This window comes from Drosophila albomicans, chromosome 2L (genome assembly GCF_009650485.2).
Source record: "Drosophila albomicans strain 15112-1751.03 chromosome 2L, ASM965048v2, whole genome shotgun sequence".
NCBI classification, from domain to species: domain Eukaryota; kingdom Metazoa; phylum Arthropoda; class Insecta; order Diptera; family Drosophilidae; genus Drosophila; species Drosophila albomicans.
This window is the reverse complement of record NC_047628.2, coordinates 11,003,573-11,023,354: the sequence shown is the minus strand read 5'-3', so window position 1 is coordinate 11,023,354 and position 19,782 is coordinate 11,003,573. Positions and strand designations below refer to the sequence as shown.

Genomic DNA, 19,782 nt, shown 5'->3' with positions numbered 1-19,782 from the left:
TACTCGAAATTATGCTCGAATACTTTCAAAACGACAATGGAACTGAGTTTTTATTAATATATATGCTGACAACTATTTGGTCAGCAAATTTCAAAACATCTTGATTAAGTTAATAAGAGTATAATTATACCCGCTACCCATAGGATAGAAGGGTATTATAACTTTGTGCCGGCAGGAAATGTATGTAATAGGTAGAAGGAGGCATCTCTGACCCTATGAAGTATATATATTCTTGATCAGCGTCGACAGCCGAGACGATCTAGCCATGTCCGTCTGTGTGACTGTCCGTCTATCCGTATGAAACACTGGATTTCAGAAACTATACGAGATAGCATTTGTTATGCAGATCAAATTTGTTTCAAATTTTTGTCACGCCCACTTGCGCCCCAGCAAATAAATAAAATCGAATAGCAAGCGTAATTTTAAAGCTACATAGTGTTGAATGTCAACTTTCTCAGTTGGTACAGAAATGCTCTCGTGACACTTGTATTTTGTAGTTTAATTATTATACGCGGGTTTATATTTATAATATAATTAATAACTTTATTAATTTTCGTTTAACTCCGCTCTGAGTCGTGATCAGCTTAAGACTAATTTATAATCTAAGTTTTCGAAAATGTGAAGTTCTGCTCATTTATATAGTACAGCATGTGTACATACATATAGAATTGCAGTGTGTATGCATGTAAGTATATAGTATATGACAATATGAATTATGATTCCTGTAAATTTGGATGCAATAAGATGAAAATTATGGAAGTTATTAATGAAATGCTTTTGTATGAGCAAAAACGGGGTCGCAGTTGCTTTGGGTTACAATCTGGTATATTGTGCCGTCTGTGGTCAATTTGGAATGTGGCACTGTATCGATATACCAAATATACCTTTTGGTATATTTTTAGTATTTTTATAGTATTTTCGGTATATTTGAAAATAATACCGCAACATTTTGCTCTTATTCAAAATGGGTAGCGGGTATCTCACAGTCGAGCACAATCGACTGTAGCTTTCTTACTTGTTTTATAATATGAATTATTTGCATGCAATTAACCTCTTATTTAGATAATAATACTTTTATTCTTCATGTGTTTTGTTTTTTAATTAGTATTACAATAACCCATGAGAATGATGAGTCAAAGAACCTATTAACCTATTAGGTAACTATTTAGAAAATATTTAAACTTTTGTTATTAAATGCATTTTATTTGTCAAAATCCGTATTTACAAGCGACTATGATTAAAGATTGCATAATTAAAGCTAAGTTATAAACGCAGTATAATATCGACAATTGGTTTTAGATTTAATTAGATGTCCAAGTTAATTCTATGAATGGAAATACCCAATTCAAGAGTAGAGGTGTTATCAACATTATACTGCGAATGTATTTTATTTATAGAACAGTTTAAAGAGTAGTTCAAGGTGCTGAGTTTAGTTCTTCTTCGAGACGGGTTTGCTCTCTGGAGGCAGAGAAACGGCGCCGCTTGCCAGCAGAGCCAAAGCACGAGGATAGGCCCAATACTCGGCCTGATGGATGCGCTGCGTCAAAGTGTCGACATCGTCGCCTTTTAGAATGGGCACCTCGGCCTGCACAATGATGGCTCCCGTGTCGACGCCCTCATCCACAAAGTGAACCGTGCAACCGGATTCGGTTTCACCCGCCTCCAAAGCCTGACGCTGGACATGGAGTCCCGGGAATTTGGGCAGCAACGAGGGATGAATGTTGACCAGGCGACCGCGCCAATGACGGACGAAGGGAACGCTGAGCACACGCATAAAACCGGCTAGGCAAATGAGATCGACCCGAGCTGCCTCCAGGTGACGCGTCAATTCGGCATCGTAATCCTCGCGAGTGCCAAAATTGCGATGTGAAATGACCAACGATGGTATGCCCGCTTGCTTGGCACGCTCCAAACCCAATACATCCGGTTTGTTGCTGATCACCAGCACAATGTCCGCATGCACCGCTTGTGCAGAATCCCTCGTAGCTTTGACCAATGCCAGGAGGTTGCTGCCAGTGCCCGAGATGAGCACAGCGACCCGGCGACGTGGCAACTTCAGCTGACGTTGACTGCGTGCTAGGGACTCCTCAAAGTGTTGCAGCTGCACTTGCGGCTTCTTCGCATCCTTGCGGACAATTACCTCGCCCACAATCGATGCACGTTCCGCGTAGCGCAGCTGCTGCATCACTGTGTTCACCTGGGCGGGATTCACCACCAGGATGAGTCCCAATCCACAGTTGTAGGTGCGTTGCAGTTCCTCTGGAGTGATGTTACCCGCTGCTGCCAGCCAGGCAAAGACCGGAGGCAATTGGAAGTTGTTAGCGTCCAAACGCACAGCGAGATCCTTGCGAAGCACTCGGGGAATATTCTCGGTCAGGCCGCCACCTGTGATGTGTGCCAGCGCCTTGATGCCATGATTGGGCTGGTTGAGCAGCGGTGCCAGCGCCTTCACATAGATCTTGGTGGGCACCAGGAGTTCCTCCCCCAGCGTGCGTTCACTAAAAGGCGCCTTGTCGGTCAAACCCAACCCAACTCGCTTCAGCACCGCGTGCACCAAACTGAAGCCATTGCTGTGCACTCCCGAAGATGGCAATCCGATCAGCACATCTCCTGGTTGTATGTCCTCCACACGCGGCAGAATCCCAGCACGCTCAGCGATGCCCAGCGCAAAGCCAGCGAGATCGTAAACTTGGGGTTCATACAGCAAGGGGAGAGCGGCGGTGTGGGCAGCTGAAAGAGGATTAGGAGTGAGGATTAGTCATTCTTGAGAATACTTAAACATATAGATGATCCTAAGAGCTGATGTCTAAGCTCTTTGACTGATATTAATTACATGTCTTCTATCTATTTTCCAGAAATCAACGCAAATTAGTTAAACGTTAGCTAATTAACCTTTCTCTTAACTTGAATACCAGAGAAAACTCATCTTTGATATTTACAAATTAAAAGGGGCATTTTTTCCCCTGCTTTTAGCAATTTGTTTTTATCCCACATTTAGCAATTCGATGTCAATCTCCCTCTAAACAGTTTATTTCTTATGATATGAAATCGATTCCCTCAAAATTCTCCCTAACTGACTTCTTATGATGTGATATCGATTCCTCAATTGTTTCCATTCTAAATTCTCCCGGACTGACTTTTCCAACTGAATTTAGGGGATAATTATTCCAGTTATTATAGCGACTTGCATAGGAGGGTATTATTTTTAGAAGGAATTCTTCATAAATAAACTTTCAATTGGCAATCTTGATGCTTTAAACTAGAACTTAGATTAAGCAAAATGTCCCCCGTACTTACAAATGAAACTGCTGTCCGCCTGCTGGGCACCTTCGTAGACACCGTTGGCGACCTCGTCGGCCAACTGCTGTTGCCACTTGCCACAAGCGTAGTAGCTGGAGAAGCTGTAGGGCTGGGCGCCATTGCAGAGAATATCGTTGACACACATGGCAACAAGATCGATGCCAACGCTGCCATTGCGACCAATTTGCTGGCCGATCTTCAGCTTGGTGCCGACGCCATCGGTGCCCAGTATGAGAATGGGATCCTTGTAGTGAGCAGGCAAGCGAGTCACACGACAACCCGACGCATTCTCAAAGCAATCCTCGCGTGCCACGGGCGCAGTTGAAGTGAGTTGCAAGTGTTCGCTCGTTAATTGCTGATCACCCAATCCGCCGAAAGGTTTAGCCAACTTTTGCAGCTGGTCCTCAAAGTTGCGTACTTGAAGGCGATTTGTCTTCGACTCCTTTGTCAGACGTTTCTGCAATACACCTAGAACCTTGGCACCAGGCAACGAAGTGCGCCACAATTGACTCGATTGGGGCAGCACCAACACCATGCCAATGCCACAATTGTGATGCTCCAGCAAAGTTGTTGCACTTAGTCGCAATTTTCCCGCCAGCCAACCAAAGATCTTGGGCACCGGCACCGCTCCAAAGTCCAGCACAACTTCGTAATCCTGGGGCAACAAACGCGCCACATCGTGCAACAATCCATGGCTGACATGTGCCACCGCCTTCACCTGCCCCGCCTGCAAATGAGGCAGCAACTGTTGCACATACAGTTGTGTCGGAGTGCCCAACACCTGAGCCACACTTAAACCATGATCTCCGCCAGCCACTGGAGAACATTCCTTGAGATTCACGCCGGCTTCTATTAGTCGCGTCAGCAGCTCATTGAAGCCGGCACAATGCAGACCAGACGAGGGCAGCCCAATCAGAAGATCTCCTGACTGATATTGATCGAAGCGGGGCAGCAATCGCGACTCCTCCACCAACCCAACGCAGTAGCCAGCCATGTCGTACTGTCCGGGAGCGTACAGAGAAGGCATCTCTGCTGTTTCACCACCTGCACGAAGGATAAGGAAATAATTTAATTAAATATTCATTCATTCCAATGGAAAACAGGAAAGTTCCTCTCATAATATAATATATATGTTAAGGATTGATGAAGTTATGGATCATGGAGTTAAGATTATAGATTTTTAAGTTAGTTTAATAAATACTCATTCATTCCAATGGAAAATACCCCTGAATTCCGCAGAAAAGATTCTCTCATAATACATAAGTTAAGAATTATTTATGATTTAGTTTAGATTATAGATTTTTAGTTAGTTTACTTAAATATTCCTTCATTCCAATGGAAAACACCCCTGAATTCATTTAGTTAAGGTTATTTATCATTGCATTAAGCTTAGGATCTTTAAGTTAGTTTGTTATGCTTAGTAATTAATACCTTAAACTTTGTCCCTAATTGAAGATCTATCTTTGAGTTTTATTACTTCTGAACAAAAGCTGATTATAGCTCTCTTGTTTTATCCCTTAAAATCCGCAAAGTAGGTTGTTTAGCAATAGATTTCTCTACAAGTTGTAAATGGTTAAGATCTTGGAACTGATTTCAAATTAACTTAGGTGGCGGGATCTCTCTCTATTCAACTTCCCTTATCGCTTTACTCCATTACTCAAAAAGCCTTTCCTTGTACTTTCTTACTTTTTAGCCATAACTGACTTTACACTTTATTTTTTATAATAAATAAAAAGTTCCAAGCCACTTAATTGATATTGAATCTCAATAGGATTGTCCCTTAGCCTAAATCAGTTTTTTATCATTATCGATTCATTGAATTGAAGTTTCTTGAGAATAAATAATCGATAATACATTCTATATAGATCCCTAGTCAATTTCTCTCCTCATTTCTCACATATTTATCACCTTATTCATTATCGATTCATTGAATTGAAGTTTCTTGAGAATAGATAATCAGTAAATCATTTGTATAGATCCCCATTCAATTTCTCTCTCCATTTCTCACCTACTAAAGCGCAACGCGCATCCCGACAGCCATCGGCCATGCCCTTGACGAGTTGTGCGGCAAGAGGCACTTGCAACTTGCCACAGGCGATGTAGTCTAGAAATGCCACCGGTTCAGCGCCCAGCTCCAGCAAATCGTTAGCAGCCATGGCAAAGAGATCGTAGCCAATGTGATCGTAGAGTTTGTGCTCCAAAGCCAACTTGATCTTAGCGCCGACTCCCTGAGTGGCCTCCGCAATAATGGGTTGAGTGTAGCTCAAGTCTTTGATGCGAAAGAGACCACCAAAGCCGCCCAAGCCACCAAGGACGCCAGGACGTTGGGTGCCCCGGGAAAGGGGTTTAATGCGTTGCACCAAAGCATCGCCAGCATCGATGTCCACGCCGCTGTCCTTGTAGCTGAGCGAAGGAGCTGGAGTCCTGTAAAGGAAGCAAGCAAAGAAAAGAGAAAGAAGAAAGAAGAGAAAGAGAGGGAGAAATGAAGCAGAAAGTGTATAAGCGAACAATCTTGCAAGATTAGTATTACTTCAAATCTAAACCAAAATTAATTTGTACCGTTTATAACCAAAATTACAAGCTCAACATAACCTCACTTCACATCTAAAAGAAACGTAATTTGCACCATTTATAACCAAAATTACAAGCTCAACATAACCTCACTTCTATTAATGCCTTTTTCTTTATTTGTTACATTTGCTTTCTGTTTTGTTCAACTATCAGAATTACATTTTGAATGCCTTCTGTGCAATGTCCGTGCGGTATTGTGAAGGTGCTCCCACAAAACTAATCTCAGCTGCCATTTTGGTGGCACGAGCTGCGGCTTCTCTCAGACTCGCATCCAGTGCGATCGCGATCAGCACACGTCCTCCATTCGTGACGGGTTCTCCCTTCGCATTCAGCGCCAGGGCACTATGGAGTATCAGCTTTTCTTTGTCGATGTCGACGGGTAAGCCTGTAAGCAAATAATGAAGGTTTAAAGAAGAATTCTATCGCTTTTAAAGTATTCGCAATATTAATTGTTATGCTGGACTTAACTTCGTACTATATTTACTCTACATCTTTTAGTTTTGGAGATATACATCTTCCTAATAGCGGAAGTAATTAGATAATAGTCTTATATTTTGCTCATTATTTAACACAACTCTAGCTCGTATAATTTTCCAAATATGTAATATATTTTAAATTAATACAGATTGCAATAAAATTAATAAAAGTTTTAAACCCAACAAAGTTCCTTGGGAATTATCCTGAAACATTTCTCATTTGGTGAATTTTAAAGCGAATTTTGAAAAAGTTATTTCTTTATTCCACTATTGAGTTGAATAATTCAAGAAAATCAGAATTAGTCTCCGTAAGATTCACTTAACTAAAGTAGCTAACAAATTTGAATACATATTTCAAAGTTCAAGTAGTTTTGATTTAAAAAATCAAGGAAGTAATTTACAATTTCTATTTTAATCATAATAAAGGTGTTACTTTTAAATTTCGAAGTTGAACAAGTTTTTATTTTACGGAAATCAAGGAATTACTTTAGTTTTTATTTAAATCATAATAAAAGAGATACTTTTCAATTAATATAAAAGTGATCAAAAACCACTTACAAAAAGTATAACCTTATAATCCCTGACTAATTTATATATATCATATTTTTCTTACCTTTGATAACACAACCCTTGGTCGCACTCGCTGGATACCCGGCACTGGCGACGACGACTCCAACCGCGGACTTATTGTTCTGCCACTGCAGCGTGAGTTTGTTCAAGGTGCCCTTGCAGCAGGCCTGCATGACCTCAAACAAATCGGACTCGAGTAGGGGCAGAATGACCTCAGTTTCGGGATCTCCGAAGCGGCAATTGAACTCCAGCACTCGCGGTCCATCGCGTGTCAGCATCAGACCAGCATAGAGTACACCCTGATAGGGAATGCGTTCCTGGTTCAAACCCTTAATGGCACGTTCCAGCACTGCAACCTGCACAAGTTCTAGAGCTTGTTTACTGATCAGGGGGCAGGGACAATAAGCGCCCATGCCGCCAGTGTTGGGTCCGATGTCGCCAGTTCCGATGCGCTTGTGATCCTGGGCAGGCAACATCGCTTGTATCGTGTTGCCATCGGTGAAGGCCAACAGCGAGACTTCCTCGCCCTCGAGCAGCTCTTCAACAACGACCGTAGAACCCGCTTGACCGAATTTGAGACTGCCCAGAATGTCATCCACAGCCTGACAGGCTTCTTCAGCATTGGCAGCTACGACGACGCCTTTGCCAGCCGCGAGACCAGCTGCTTTGACCACCAGGGCGGCATAGGGAGCACTGCAAAAAGATGAGAGAGATTTAGATTTATATTGGGATAGGTCTAAAAGAAGTCTAACAAGTAAGAAAGTTACAGTCGAGTTTGCTTGAACAAAATATTGCGGTATTATTCTCAAAATATACCGAAATAATATATAAATATACAGAATACTAACAAAAAATATAGCAAATGGTATATTGTGCTAAATATACCAGATTGTCAGCCAAATCAACTAAAACCCCTATAAAGTAGGCGTGTTTGCCCATACAAAATTATTTCTTTAATCACTTCGACAATTTTTATCTGATCGGCTGAGCGGCTGTTGACGCTGACAAGAATATGTTACATATACTTCATATCTGTTACATACATTACCTGCCGGCAGAAAGATATAATACCCTTCTACCCTATGGGTAGTGGATATAATTTACTCTTATTAATTTAATCAAGTTGTTTTTAAATTTGCTAATCAAATAGTTGCCCCATTGTAGTTTTGAAAGTATTCGAGCTTAATTTCGTCAACACGCGACTGAAAGAAATTGAAAACAATGTTGCTGTCGATGGGTCTTCAAGACGAAGCTGCTTGGAGCAAACAGAACAGAACCTATTGCTATTCCTAATGATAAGCAATGATTCTATGCCTCGAGCTTATATTTTTTATTTTTTCGAATTTAAAAAAAATTACAGACAATCATCCGACATTGAAATTTCTTCTGCCGACAGAGAATCTAGGCCGAGACTCTAGGTTATCATTACTTGACCTCTCTCGTTCAGATCGATTGAGCGGAATCCACATCTGCTTCAGATGTTCAATGACTTTAACGAAATAACGAAATTCAGTTCCAAATTCATTTTGTTTGCGGGCAGTCGAAACATTTAAAATGGGCAGAATAAAATTTAAAGGAGTTTTGTTTCTGATGGTCCTTCAAATATTCTTGGTGGCTACAACAACTGGAGATGAAGTGAGATCAAAGACATAATACTAAGAAGAATAAAGAGTGATTAAAGTGTTTACTTTTTCTTCAGACGTATGAATCAGACCAAAAAACTGTGAAACCGTTGCTCGATATTATTAGACAGCTCAGAAATAAGTTAGAACAAAGTGAAACTAAGGAAAAGCAGATAAGTGAATTAAATTCTGATCTTATGGAAAAATATTATGAAATTGTAAGAATTCATGAAACATTCATGAAGGAGGCAGCTCTATTAAATGAGTATAAAAACAAAGTAATCAAAGGGGACAACGATTTGCAATTGTGTAAAAATAAAGTTGATAAATCTGAATCTGAAATTAATTCACAACAAAATATAATTCTTAAATTAAAAGAACAACTAACAGATAAATCGACCAACTTAGAAAATTGTCAAGTTCAATTAAAATCTGTTAATTCTAGTTTAATTGAAAAAGATGAAAATATAAAAAGATTTAGTGAGAATATTAAAAATAACACAGAACGTCAAAAAACACTTGAGTTGGAATTAGAGAAGAGTAAATCTATAATAATAAAACATGAAAAAGATATTCAGTTATGTCGTTCAGAAAACAACAAATTAAATAGGACATCAGAGAACATTAGAAAAGAACAGAAAAAGTTTCAATTGAAATTAACAGAAAGTGAAACTAAGCTAAGTCAATCTGAACTTGATAAATTAAATGCCACAACATGCATCCCTTTCGGAGAACATTCAGGAGTCCATCAACTCAATGTCTCTGGCATAGGTTTATTCAATGTTTTGTGCGATAGTCAGTTAGCTGGACCTGGATGGATTGTAATACAACAACGAGTTAGGGAATATGAGAATTTCACTAGGGATTGGGCAACGTATCGCAAGGGTTTCGGTTCTTTTGAAAGTGATTTCTTTCTTGGATTAGAGAAAATACATCGTATCACGAGCTTGCAACGTTTCGAACTTTACATACATTTGGTTGCACTGAATGGAAGAACCTACAACGCTCGTTATGACGACTTCAAAATATCCGATGAAGATAATGGATATGCACTGAATTTGGGTAAATTCAATGGAACTAATATTGATGATGACATGAGAGACAGTGAAAACATGAAATTCACAACATTCGATCACGACAACGACGAAGATGATAATCGTAATTGCGCAGTCTGGCATGAAAGTGGCTGGTGGTACAATGATTGTGATATTTGGTAAATATTGCAAATTTTTATTTACGAAGGAATACACAAATTTATAGATTTTTGTTGTTTCTCATGCAGTAGCTTAAATACACCATATCCATTTTGTTGGAACTTTCCAAGTGGGCAATTCATTTTCCTTAAAGAAGTTAAGATGCTAATTCGCCCCACAGAAGAGATGAAGAAGTGATAAACTGAAAAGCTGAAATTCCCACATTTGACTCAATTATGTAATCATTCATATATAATTGGTGCATGAAGAAATTGCGTTCTGAAAAATAAAACGATCGACTATTTAATGGAGCGATTTATTTTTTGAATGGAAATTTTATACCCGCTACCCATAGGGTAGAAGGGCATTATAACTTTGTACCGACAGGAAATGTATGCTACAGGTAGAAGGAGGCATCTCCGACCCTATAAAGTATGTATATATATTCTTGATCAGCATCAACAGGCGAGACGATCTTGCCATGTCCGTCTGTCCGTATGAAACACTCTCACATCTCAGAGAATATAAGAGATAGTGCTATAATTTTTTTCGACAACATTTGCACGCAGATCAAGTTTGTTTCAAATTTTTGCCACGCCCAATTCTGCCCCCGCAAATCAGAAAAAATCTAATAACAAGCATAAAAGCTAGAATTTTTATATATAGTATACAATAATAACTAGTAATTGTGATTCCTGAAAATTTGGTAGTTTTGTATGGGCAAAAACGCATACTTTAGAGGGATCTTAGTTGCTTTGGCCGACAATCTGGTACATTGTGCCGTCTATGGTATATTTTGAATGTGGTACTACATCGATATAGTATTTTCCCTATATGTATTTTGAAAATATTTTGCTTTTATTCAAAATGGGTAGCGGGTATCTCACAGTCGAGCACACTCGACTGTAGCTTTCTAACTTGTTATTTATGTTTTGATGTAGCAAATTTTAAGCCTCTAGACGCTTTCAATAGAGGATCAAGTACTTAAAAGTTAATAAACTTATGATTATCCTGCATATATCCTTTCAGTCGAACCTTGAATATTAATGTAATTTAAAAAATGATCTACCAATATTCGTTTCTTATTTAAACATAAATGATGCAGTTTTGTTGCTAATAATACATTAAAAATTTTGTTCTTGCAATATCTGTTGATGGAAAGGTAATATTTATTTATTTTATTATATTAAATCTAGTATATAATACTACATTTAAATAGAGAAGAGAGTACTGGCTGCTGGGGCCTTCGACTCGAAAAAAAAAACTGTCTGTACTTATTATACCTTAAATTTAGTTTTCATTATAAAATTGTACATTTTCATTATATTATACATTAAAAATTTTGTTGTTGCAACATCAGTTGATGGAAAGGTAATAATAATTACACAAAGCAGTGTATTATAGTGGGTGGTAGTGGATTTTTTGACAATTTGTGGGGGCGGAGGTAGGCGTGAGAAAAATTTAAAATAAACTTGATTTGCGTGCAAACATAACAAATGCTGTCGAAAATATATAGCTCTATCTCTTATAGTCTCTGTGATCTAGGTGTTCATACGGACGGACGGACAGACGGACATGGGTAGGTCGTCTCGGCTGTTGACGCTGTTCAAGAATATATGTATATACTTTATAGGGTCGGAGATGCCTCCTTCTACTTGTTACATACATTTCCTGCCGGCACAAAGTTATAATACCCTTCTGCCCTATGTGTAGCGGGTATAAGAACAAACTTTGTTGTACAGTTTCGATTCTACAATTTAATGTAATTGAACCGCATTAAAAGCCAAGATAAAAGTTTAACATTTTATTATAGTATAAATCGAAAACGAAGCGAACCATTTTTATAATAAAGGAAATAAATAGTACTTTCGGTTTCTGTGACAGCCGTTTATAATTTAAGAATAATTGGTAATTTTTAATAGAAATATATTTTTATTTGAATTCTTCAATTATATTTTAATAACCGTTATATGAAGTTAATTAAAAGAAATAACATCAACAATTCATTTGATTAATTGATATTCACATTCGTTTCGCACTCACATAATAAATATTTGAAATCGAATTATGTCTCATTATTTTGCAATTATTAACTATTAGTAGGAAATATTTGTTGGCAAGTCTAACGCTTTGATTAATTGCTATTAACTTAACAGCGATAGTTTATTTATATAATTATTATTGTATAATTTAAGGTGAAAATCATTAAAATCAACATTGAAGAAAATCAAATTTAGTTTCTCCTTTTTTAATTTTTACCTAGCTTTTAAATATAAAGTAGAGAAAATTACTCTATGGAAATAAGTTACTAAAGGTTAACATATCAGCTCTATATTTAAAGGCTCTAAAAACCTTCTATGAAACCGAAATTTAGTCAGGTCTTCGTAACTGTAATTCTCAAATTTTGCAACACTGGTTCAACACTGCTCACCTGCGTATAAACTTCTTGGCCTTATCCACGTCCGTGAAACTCTCGTAGCGTGCTGTGGGAATACCATGTCGGAGCATAAAGTCCTTGGACCACTTCTTGTCCGTCTCGATTTGGGCGCCCTGCTTGCCGGGCCCAAAGCAATCGATGCCAGCTTGGCGCAGAACATCGCCCAGGCCTAACCCAAGCGGCTCTTCGGGTCCCACCGACACCAGCGTGATCTTGTTCAGCTTACACCACTTGGCAATGGCCTGGAAAAAACGCAGAATACAAAAAAAAAAACAAGATAAAGAATATAAATATGTAAATTGGTATTAGAACAATCCCCAAAAGATGATCAAGATCATTTATCTTAAGACGGCGATGCTATATAATCAATTTGTCGACGCCAAGAATTAAAATTCAAATTCACAAATTCCTTCCTAATTGTTTTGCCATTAAAACTTTTTGCTGGGTGCATTGTCTCATTGTCTCTCATCATCTTCGGTGAATGTCGAACTGACTCAGTTGCCAGCTATGCCCAGATTTGCTGCGATTGCTGTTGTTGTTGTCGTTGTTGTTGTTATTAACACAAAACCCAACACAAATCCGGGCCCTGATCATCCGGTTTTGTTCTCGATGCACCGAGCGGGGGAACGTGACTCCAATTTTATTTTTTGTGAACTGTGCTGCGTCTTAGTCTGACTTCTAATCGATTTGGCGCCAGTTGGCGAAATGAGTTTAATCGCCAGCAGCAACAACAACAATAATAATAATCAGTGCAACGGCGTTCCAGACCATTTAGCACATCGGAAAAGAAGATTCCCCCCCTAAAAACTCCGATGAGAGAGTTCAAGTACGTTCAATGATCGTTGGCATCATCATCTCCCGAAACATATTCGGGTTATTTTGGGGAGTCATGGCTGTGACGTCTTTTTTGCCATTTAGTGCCTCCATTTTAGGCAATCCGGCCAAGGTTTCCATTTCCCGCTAGCCAAACAAAAACAGTGGGACGCATTTTGTGGGGAGAGCATCGAGCATTGAGCATCGAGCTGAACTTTTAAAAATCCGTGAGTGTGTGTGTGTTTCTTGTTGTTTTTGCTTCTCGGAATTTCTGACTACTTTCCAAATTTGGTTAGAGAACATTTCTTGTCTTTATCTTCTTCCCATGATTTACTTTATTGCATACTATATGCAAATCATCAAATTCGGCAACGAGAACTGTATTCGGTTGACCAAAAAACACAAAATACAAAATTCAAAATATATTATATGCGTTCACATCATGACTTTAGACATGTCTCGAGTTAGTTACGCTTTGTTGGATTACTTTCGGAATGGGAATGGAAATACATAGTTTGACAGCATTTTTTGTAGAAAAAAACGGCTAGCAAAACGAAACTATTATGAAAAGATCTATGAACTCTAGTTTTATAATATATGCGAGAGCGCATTAAACTTGTTATTTTGGCTTAATTTTACGATATTTATAGTCACTAACAGTTCTATCAGGAAAACATCAAAGTACGAAATGGAAAGTCGAAGCTGTCAAAAGAACGTAAATAGCAAAAGTATTATAAAAACAAATACTAAAATTATTATTATTAAAGCGTAGATGGATTGTGTTGAGTATGCAAAAAAAAAATATTTATATTTTTAGCTCAAACAGCTTTAGAATAATAAAAGTGTGAGCGCATCTATTAATATAAGTTTGCAAAAATGAAATACGTATACTTAATGCGGAATTTGCAACCATTTGCAAATATGGAGAGTCATAAAGAAATGGAAACTCCAGAGAGTCTAGACAATAGATTGAGAAATGAGGGCATTTTAAAACTATTTATGACAGAGCTTGAAAAGCAAAAGTATGTAAATTAATAACAATAGAAACTTGGGTCAAGAGAAAATTTGAAGAACAAGGTTGAGAAATTTAAAATACCAACCAATTTTCTCATCTTTTTTCTTGGAAATAATAATACCTATGCTTCTTCAAATAAACATTCCGAAAATGTATGTTTTAAGGTAATTAAAAAACTGAATTGAGATATTATAAATTGGGATTATATTTCAGCGGAAGAATTGAAAGTGACAAGTAAGAGAAATTGTTGAAAGCCTTTTAAAAGATTTTAGTCGAAGTAAAAATTAAAATGAAGAATAAAAATAAAAAGCATTTTGCTTCTATAGATTAACTGTAATTCAGAAGCTTCAAAACAAAAATATTTTTAATATGGAGGAATGCAAATTATGAAATTTGCGAATTCTGCCTAGACTAGAGACCTTCCCCCAATGAACCTGAAAACTGGATTTCTCAGCTGAGAGGTTCAACGAATTCTTCTTGCCTTCGCCAAAGCAGCAGCAGCAGCAGCTGGATCGGAATATGGAATGCAAGGTAATATTCAAAAATACTCGTACTCGTATATATGTTGTGAATATATCACAAATTAAAGTGCCACACAACCTTCGAGTAGGGCATGCAATTCCGAATCCAATTCCTCTAAAGATTAATAAGATTGAAATTGAGAGTGAGATCCGGATTCCGATACCCAAATTTCGATTACATGACTTTATTTAGTGAAGAGATGTGGGCTCTTTGCTGAAATGTGCAACGACAAACCATTCTGCGATGATATAGTAGACAGCAACAGCAACAAAAAACAAAAACAAATAATAATAATTATAAAATAATGAAAAAGACCAACAACAATTTAAATGAAAATAAAAATAAAATCATTTAATTTATGACTGCCGCTCAAGAAGATGATGATGACGAGCGCCAGACGACGACGACGTCGTCGAAGACGTCGAAACTACCGCCTTCGCCTTTCCGTTCTCCTCTCCCTCTCTCTCTCTCTCACACGCTGAGAGATCGTTGTTGTTGGTTTTTTGGAACTGGGTTTCCAGAGAACAAAATACAACAACAAAATGTCAAAAATAATCACAGTGAGCAGATTGGATATAAAAACGAAAGCATGCCAAAAGCAACCAAACAGTCGTTGATTTCAAGCGCTAGAACGAACAGCCGTGTCGAGAAGAGATTCCCCCGAACTAAAAATTAAAACGAAACGAAGACGAAGAAGCTTATAATTATAATCAGCATAATTAGCAAAGATTGTTGAATTCAAAAAAAAAAAAAAAAACTAGAGAAAAAATGTGGCTTAATCTGTTCGTAAGTGTCGAAGTGTCGCTTCATCAACTTCACTCAACTTCAACTAAATGGAATTAAACTAACCTGTCAAAAAAACTACACTTTTCAAGCTTCAACTGACATTTGCGCTGCTCGCCATCGAGGCTGCCAATCTCTATGTGCCCGACTCGGATCGCAATACGCAAACGCTGCACAACGATCTGCAAGTGGAACCCGATGGCAACTATCGCTACGCCTACGAGACATCCAATGGCATTGCGGCCACACAATCCGGATTAGGCGGCATTGCCGTTCAAGGTGGCTCCAGTTGGACCTCACCCGAGGGCACACCGGTCAGCGTTAGCTATGTGGCCGATGAGCTGGGATACTATGCCGTTGGGGATCACATTCCCAAAATACCCGACTATATACTTCGCTCCCTGGAGTACATTCGCAATCATCCGTACAAGGTGAAGGATTACTACACCGGGGAAGTGAAGACTGTGGCCCACGATGCGGAGGCCTTTAAGGTCTATACCCGCAACATTCATGCGCCAACAACGCCACGAACTCGTCCCAGCACCACTCCCAAGGTGGTCCATCTTACACATCCGCCCACAAAGCGTTCGCTGAGGAGAAGACGTTACTCCGCCAGGCGGCAATAAAGCATTGGGCTGGGGAAGTTAGCGGGGCGGGACGGCAACACAAACTGTGAATTTGATCTAAACAATAAATTAAGGCACGATATATAGAAGTGTTAAGGCAAAGCAAAGCAAAAAAAAACACACACACACACACAATTTATATATATACTATATACACGCATACTTTATACTTGTATAAACAAAAATAAAATATAAAAAATTAAAACGAATTGTTTATACTCGACTCGATTTCATTCGAGACGGAGGCGCCAGTCGGGAAGACGCTAATCTGTCCAGCGGAGTGAGGCGAAGAAGGGGCTAACAACAGCTGGACTTGCTAATGGGTAACGGAATTTATGACGGAATTAAAAATGAGTTTCGAGATCTCTCAAACAGACTAAGCAGAAAACATGTTATGACTTAAGGATATAAACATGTATAATACCCCAAAAAGGTGATTGACAAATTTTTACGGCACTCGAATAACCCATTGTAAAAGTATTTGACATTTTATTAAATCTACATTTACTGCACGGAAGTTGGAAGCTACCTAGCATTTTATAACTGGCGCTAAACAAATTAAGTTCCTTTTATAATAGTTCAAAATAGTTGAAAAAAACATATCATAAAGTTTTGCCAGACAATCTGGGCAAGGCCTTTGCATCGACCTGTATATTATTATTGAGTCAGCGATAAGAAAGCATCTTGGTAACAGCGTTTTAGCAAGTCATTATAATATAATCTTTTTAGTTTCACTTCCTAAATAGCCTTAGCTAAAATGCATTTTGCAATATTATTTGAAATACTTGACATTGTTTTTGAACTACTCATAAGAATTATTCTATAGCAACTTTTCAACTTAAAATCATTTTTAAAATATGCTGTGCTTAATATATAATATTATAATTACAGATTTTATTTTATAAAATAATTGCACACAGATTAAATACCAATTTAGAAATTTAAATTAAAATATTAATTTTTATAAATTAAAAAATCGAATCAACAAATTAATTGAAACTGATTTTATAGAAATTTTCATATTTGTTACAATTTAATATAATAATAATCATAAAAAAACCATATGAACGAATTTATAAAATTAATGATTGAATACAATAAAATAAAGTAAATAGATTGTGGCCTTTGTCATATTTTTATTTAAATTATTTATTTATCTTTTATGAATTTTGAATTTAATAATTTATTTAGAAAGTTAAGTTATTTTGCTATAATATATTACCTTCTCTTTTGCACCATACATCTATTTCAAATATTTCTGGTTATCAAAAATCAAGTAAAAGGTTTTCACTTTTCCGTGGCAAACAAAATTCCACAGCAAATACTTAAAACAATGAATAAAGATTACTTTCAATTTACAAATATAGTATAAAGATTATATTTCAAATTTGATTCTCTCAATTAATCAAATTTGATAATAATATTATGCACTTGTTGCACAGCACAAAGAAACTATTTTAAGGTTGCGTTTTGACGTCAACGCTTCGCGTGAACTTTTAACACCATGCGCAGCACAAGGGTTAAAGCAAGCCAAGCACAAGCACGAACGCACACATACATATACAAACGCGCTCACGCACACACGCATAAGTACGGATAGAGATTGCAAAGATTTTGGACGCTGTTATGGTTTTGATTGGATTCATTTATGAGCCCCGGTTAGCATTAAAACCAAATTAACTGAGTACCATAAAAATTCAGCAAAAAAAAAGAAAGAAGGCCTCCAAAAATGATAATAAAATGCTAAAGATTTGCAACGCGCTGCAGCCGGCAGCAGCGAAGCGACGGAGGAGACTTGTTGCAGTGCAGTGTAACTTTAAGCTCAACACGAAGGTTAAGTGAAGGACAGATTTCAATGGTGTTTAACCGTAACCACCACCATAGTCATCAACCTCCAGAGCGTGCGCTCAACTTACCTCAAAATCCTTCGCATCCAATACATCAGCAGCCACATTCTGGCACTTGGTCAGCTGAGCAATGCCAAAGCTGCCGGGCAGCGCATAGATCTGAGCCACTTGTGGAGATTGATTCAATTTCCAACAGATGGCGTGTTCGCGTCCGCCGCCGCCAATGACCAACACGCGATGCGACATTTTTGTATAGCGTTTCACGTTTTCTTTTTACTTTCGTGACACACACAAAACAGTAATCAAAAATTACGCACGTTTTTTATTTAGACACACAAAATGTTATTAAATTTTTGTTTTTGCTGTCTGCTCGTGTTGCCCACGTGTTGTGCTGTGTTGTGTTGAGCGATCTGCGCGTTTTAGTCAAAGCGAGAGAGCGAACGAACTGTGAGAGTCAGAGCGCACTGCGAATGAGAGGGAAAGAGTAGTGAGCGCAGCTTTTTGGGTTATGCTTTGTGCTTTTATGTTTCTGTTGTTATTATTGCAGTTGGGGGGTCTTCTCACGTATTAAACCGCACCTCACGACGACGCGTTTACAACTGAAACCGCATTGAATTGAATATTTTATGTGTAGCAAAAACTCCAAATGCCCGACCCTAGCAAGCTAGGTAAACCGATCCATGACGTTAACGATGACTGCGACAGCAACCGATTGGATTTATTATACCCTTTAATGAGCGTAATGCATAACGAATTGACAAACACAGAAAGCAAAATGATTTTGAACACGAGTCAATTGGAGACTATAGTTGTTTCGTTCTAGCGCACGCTTTGCAAAGATTGCATGATCGTTGCAGAGAACTGTTCCACCCACGAAGTACATGAAACACCTTCATTCTAACGCACGTATTCTGTGCAAGCCTTTCTCTATGCTAGATGAGTAGGGTATTCAAATGTCGACAAACCATTTGGTGCACTTCAATCTTGTTTTGTGTTGCTGTCCACTGATAAGAAAACTGGCTGAAAATGTATTGGCGTCGATGTCGCCTACTTGGTTCATTGCAATGCTGCTGTTGCTGTTTTTGTGAAAAGCTGCGAAAAATAACGAAAACATCGTCGATAACCTTTTGGCGCCTTTGCAATCGTGGGGGTAAATGTAACTGTAACTGCAGCAGCAAAAATTCAAGATTAATTCGGCAATTCCAATTCAATAATTTAAATAAAAGTGTTTGTTAACAAATTTATTCAGTTGATCGAACAGTGTTAATACAAATTGAGAAATCTTGAAATTCCCCACAAAGTTGTTAGGTATTTAAAATGCAATTAAATTTACATGCATTAAGCGTGAACACTGAAATTAATTTATTGATCGGCCCGAAATGTTATTTACTGATATCGGTTAAGGAAATAAATATACTGCATTTGTATAATTAAAATTAAATATGTACAATTTATACTTGAACAGATTATTGAACTTGCTTTTTAAAGCGCGTTTAATTTCGATATGGATTGTTCAAATTCCACAACTTGAAATAAATCAAGTGAATCATTAAAAAGTAAAAGTATTTAGAAATATTGAAAGTGTAGACATATAGAACCACATTTATCCAAAACATACGGTGAAATGTTCTCATATTTGTAAAGATTAAAAACCGCAATTTAAGAGTTGAAATAATTTTCTAAAGTATTTTCAGTATCTTTAAGATATTAAATTATTAAAATAAGAGTTAAATGATCATAACAATTAGTTTTTATCATTGAAGTTGTAAATTAAAACACATCTATCAATATTATTTATTTAATGCACAACACAAAATGCCATTATAAATAATCAACTCCATATAGCATTTCAAATTATAAATATTAGTAACATTTGAACCTTGCTAACCGATTAAACACATTTGTAAAATTTGCTCGTTTTTTTTTTTTGTAAAATATTTTTTATTTTATTTTCAGTTTGTTGTTGTTTAATATTAGTAGTAGGCATTAAAAAATGTATTTTGTTTT

General features: G+C 37.6%; 2 protein-coding genes across 2 annotated transcripts; one reads left to right on the top strand and one right to left on the bottom strand.

Annotated features, from left to right (window-relative positions):
• Window positions 1-1,241: 1,241 nt before the first annotated feature.
• Window positions 1,242-18,397, bottom strand: LOC117565661 (trifunctional purine biosynthetic protein adenosine-3). The gene is made up of 7 exons (XM_034244883.2): window positions 17,845-18,397; window positions 12,164-12,411; window positions 6,961-7,610; window positions 6,031-6,256; window positions 5,309-5,724; window positions 3,298-4,344; window positions 1,242-2,730 (listed from the first exon to the last, which is right to left on the bottom strand). Exons 1-7 carry the CDS (start codon window positions 18,019-18,021, stop codon window positions 1,430-1,432), a joined length of 4,065 nt encoding a protein of 1,354 aa, XP_034100774.1. The 5' UTR covers window positions 18,022-18,397; the 3' UTR covers window positions 1,242-1,429.
• LOC117565722 (pupal cuticle protein) lies at window positions 15,137-16,133 on the top strand. Its single transcript, XM_034244971.2, has 2 exons — window positions 15,137-15,305; window positions 15,395-16,133. Exons 1-2 carry the CDS (start codon window positions 15,288-15,290, stop codon window positions 15,926-15,928), a joined length of 552 nt encoding a protein of 183 aa, XP_034100862.1. The 5' UTR covers window positions 15,137-15,287; the 3' UTR covers window positions 15,929-16,133.
• Window positions 18,398-19,782: the final 1,385 nt, after the last annotated feature.

Coding starts and splice junctions, on each gene's coding strand:
- LOC117565661 (XM_034244883.2), bottom strand. CDS start 18,021: ATGTCGCATCGCGTGTTGGTCATTGGCGGCGGCGGACGCGAACACGCC. Junction 7,611..12,163: donor GCCAAGAAGTTTATACGCAG/GTGAGCAGTGTT, acceptor ATCTTTTTGCAG/TGCTCCCTATGCCGCCCTGG. Junction 4,345..5,308: donor TGCGCGTTGCGCTTTAGTAG/GTGAGAAATGGA, acceptor TCCTTCGTGCAG/GTGGTGAAACAGCAGAGATG.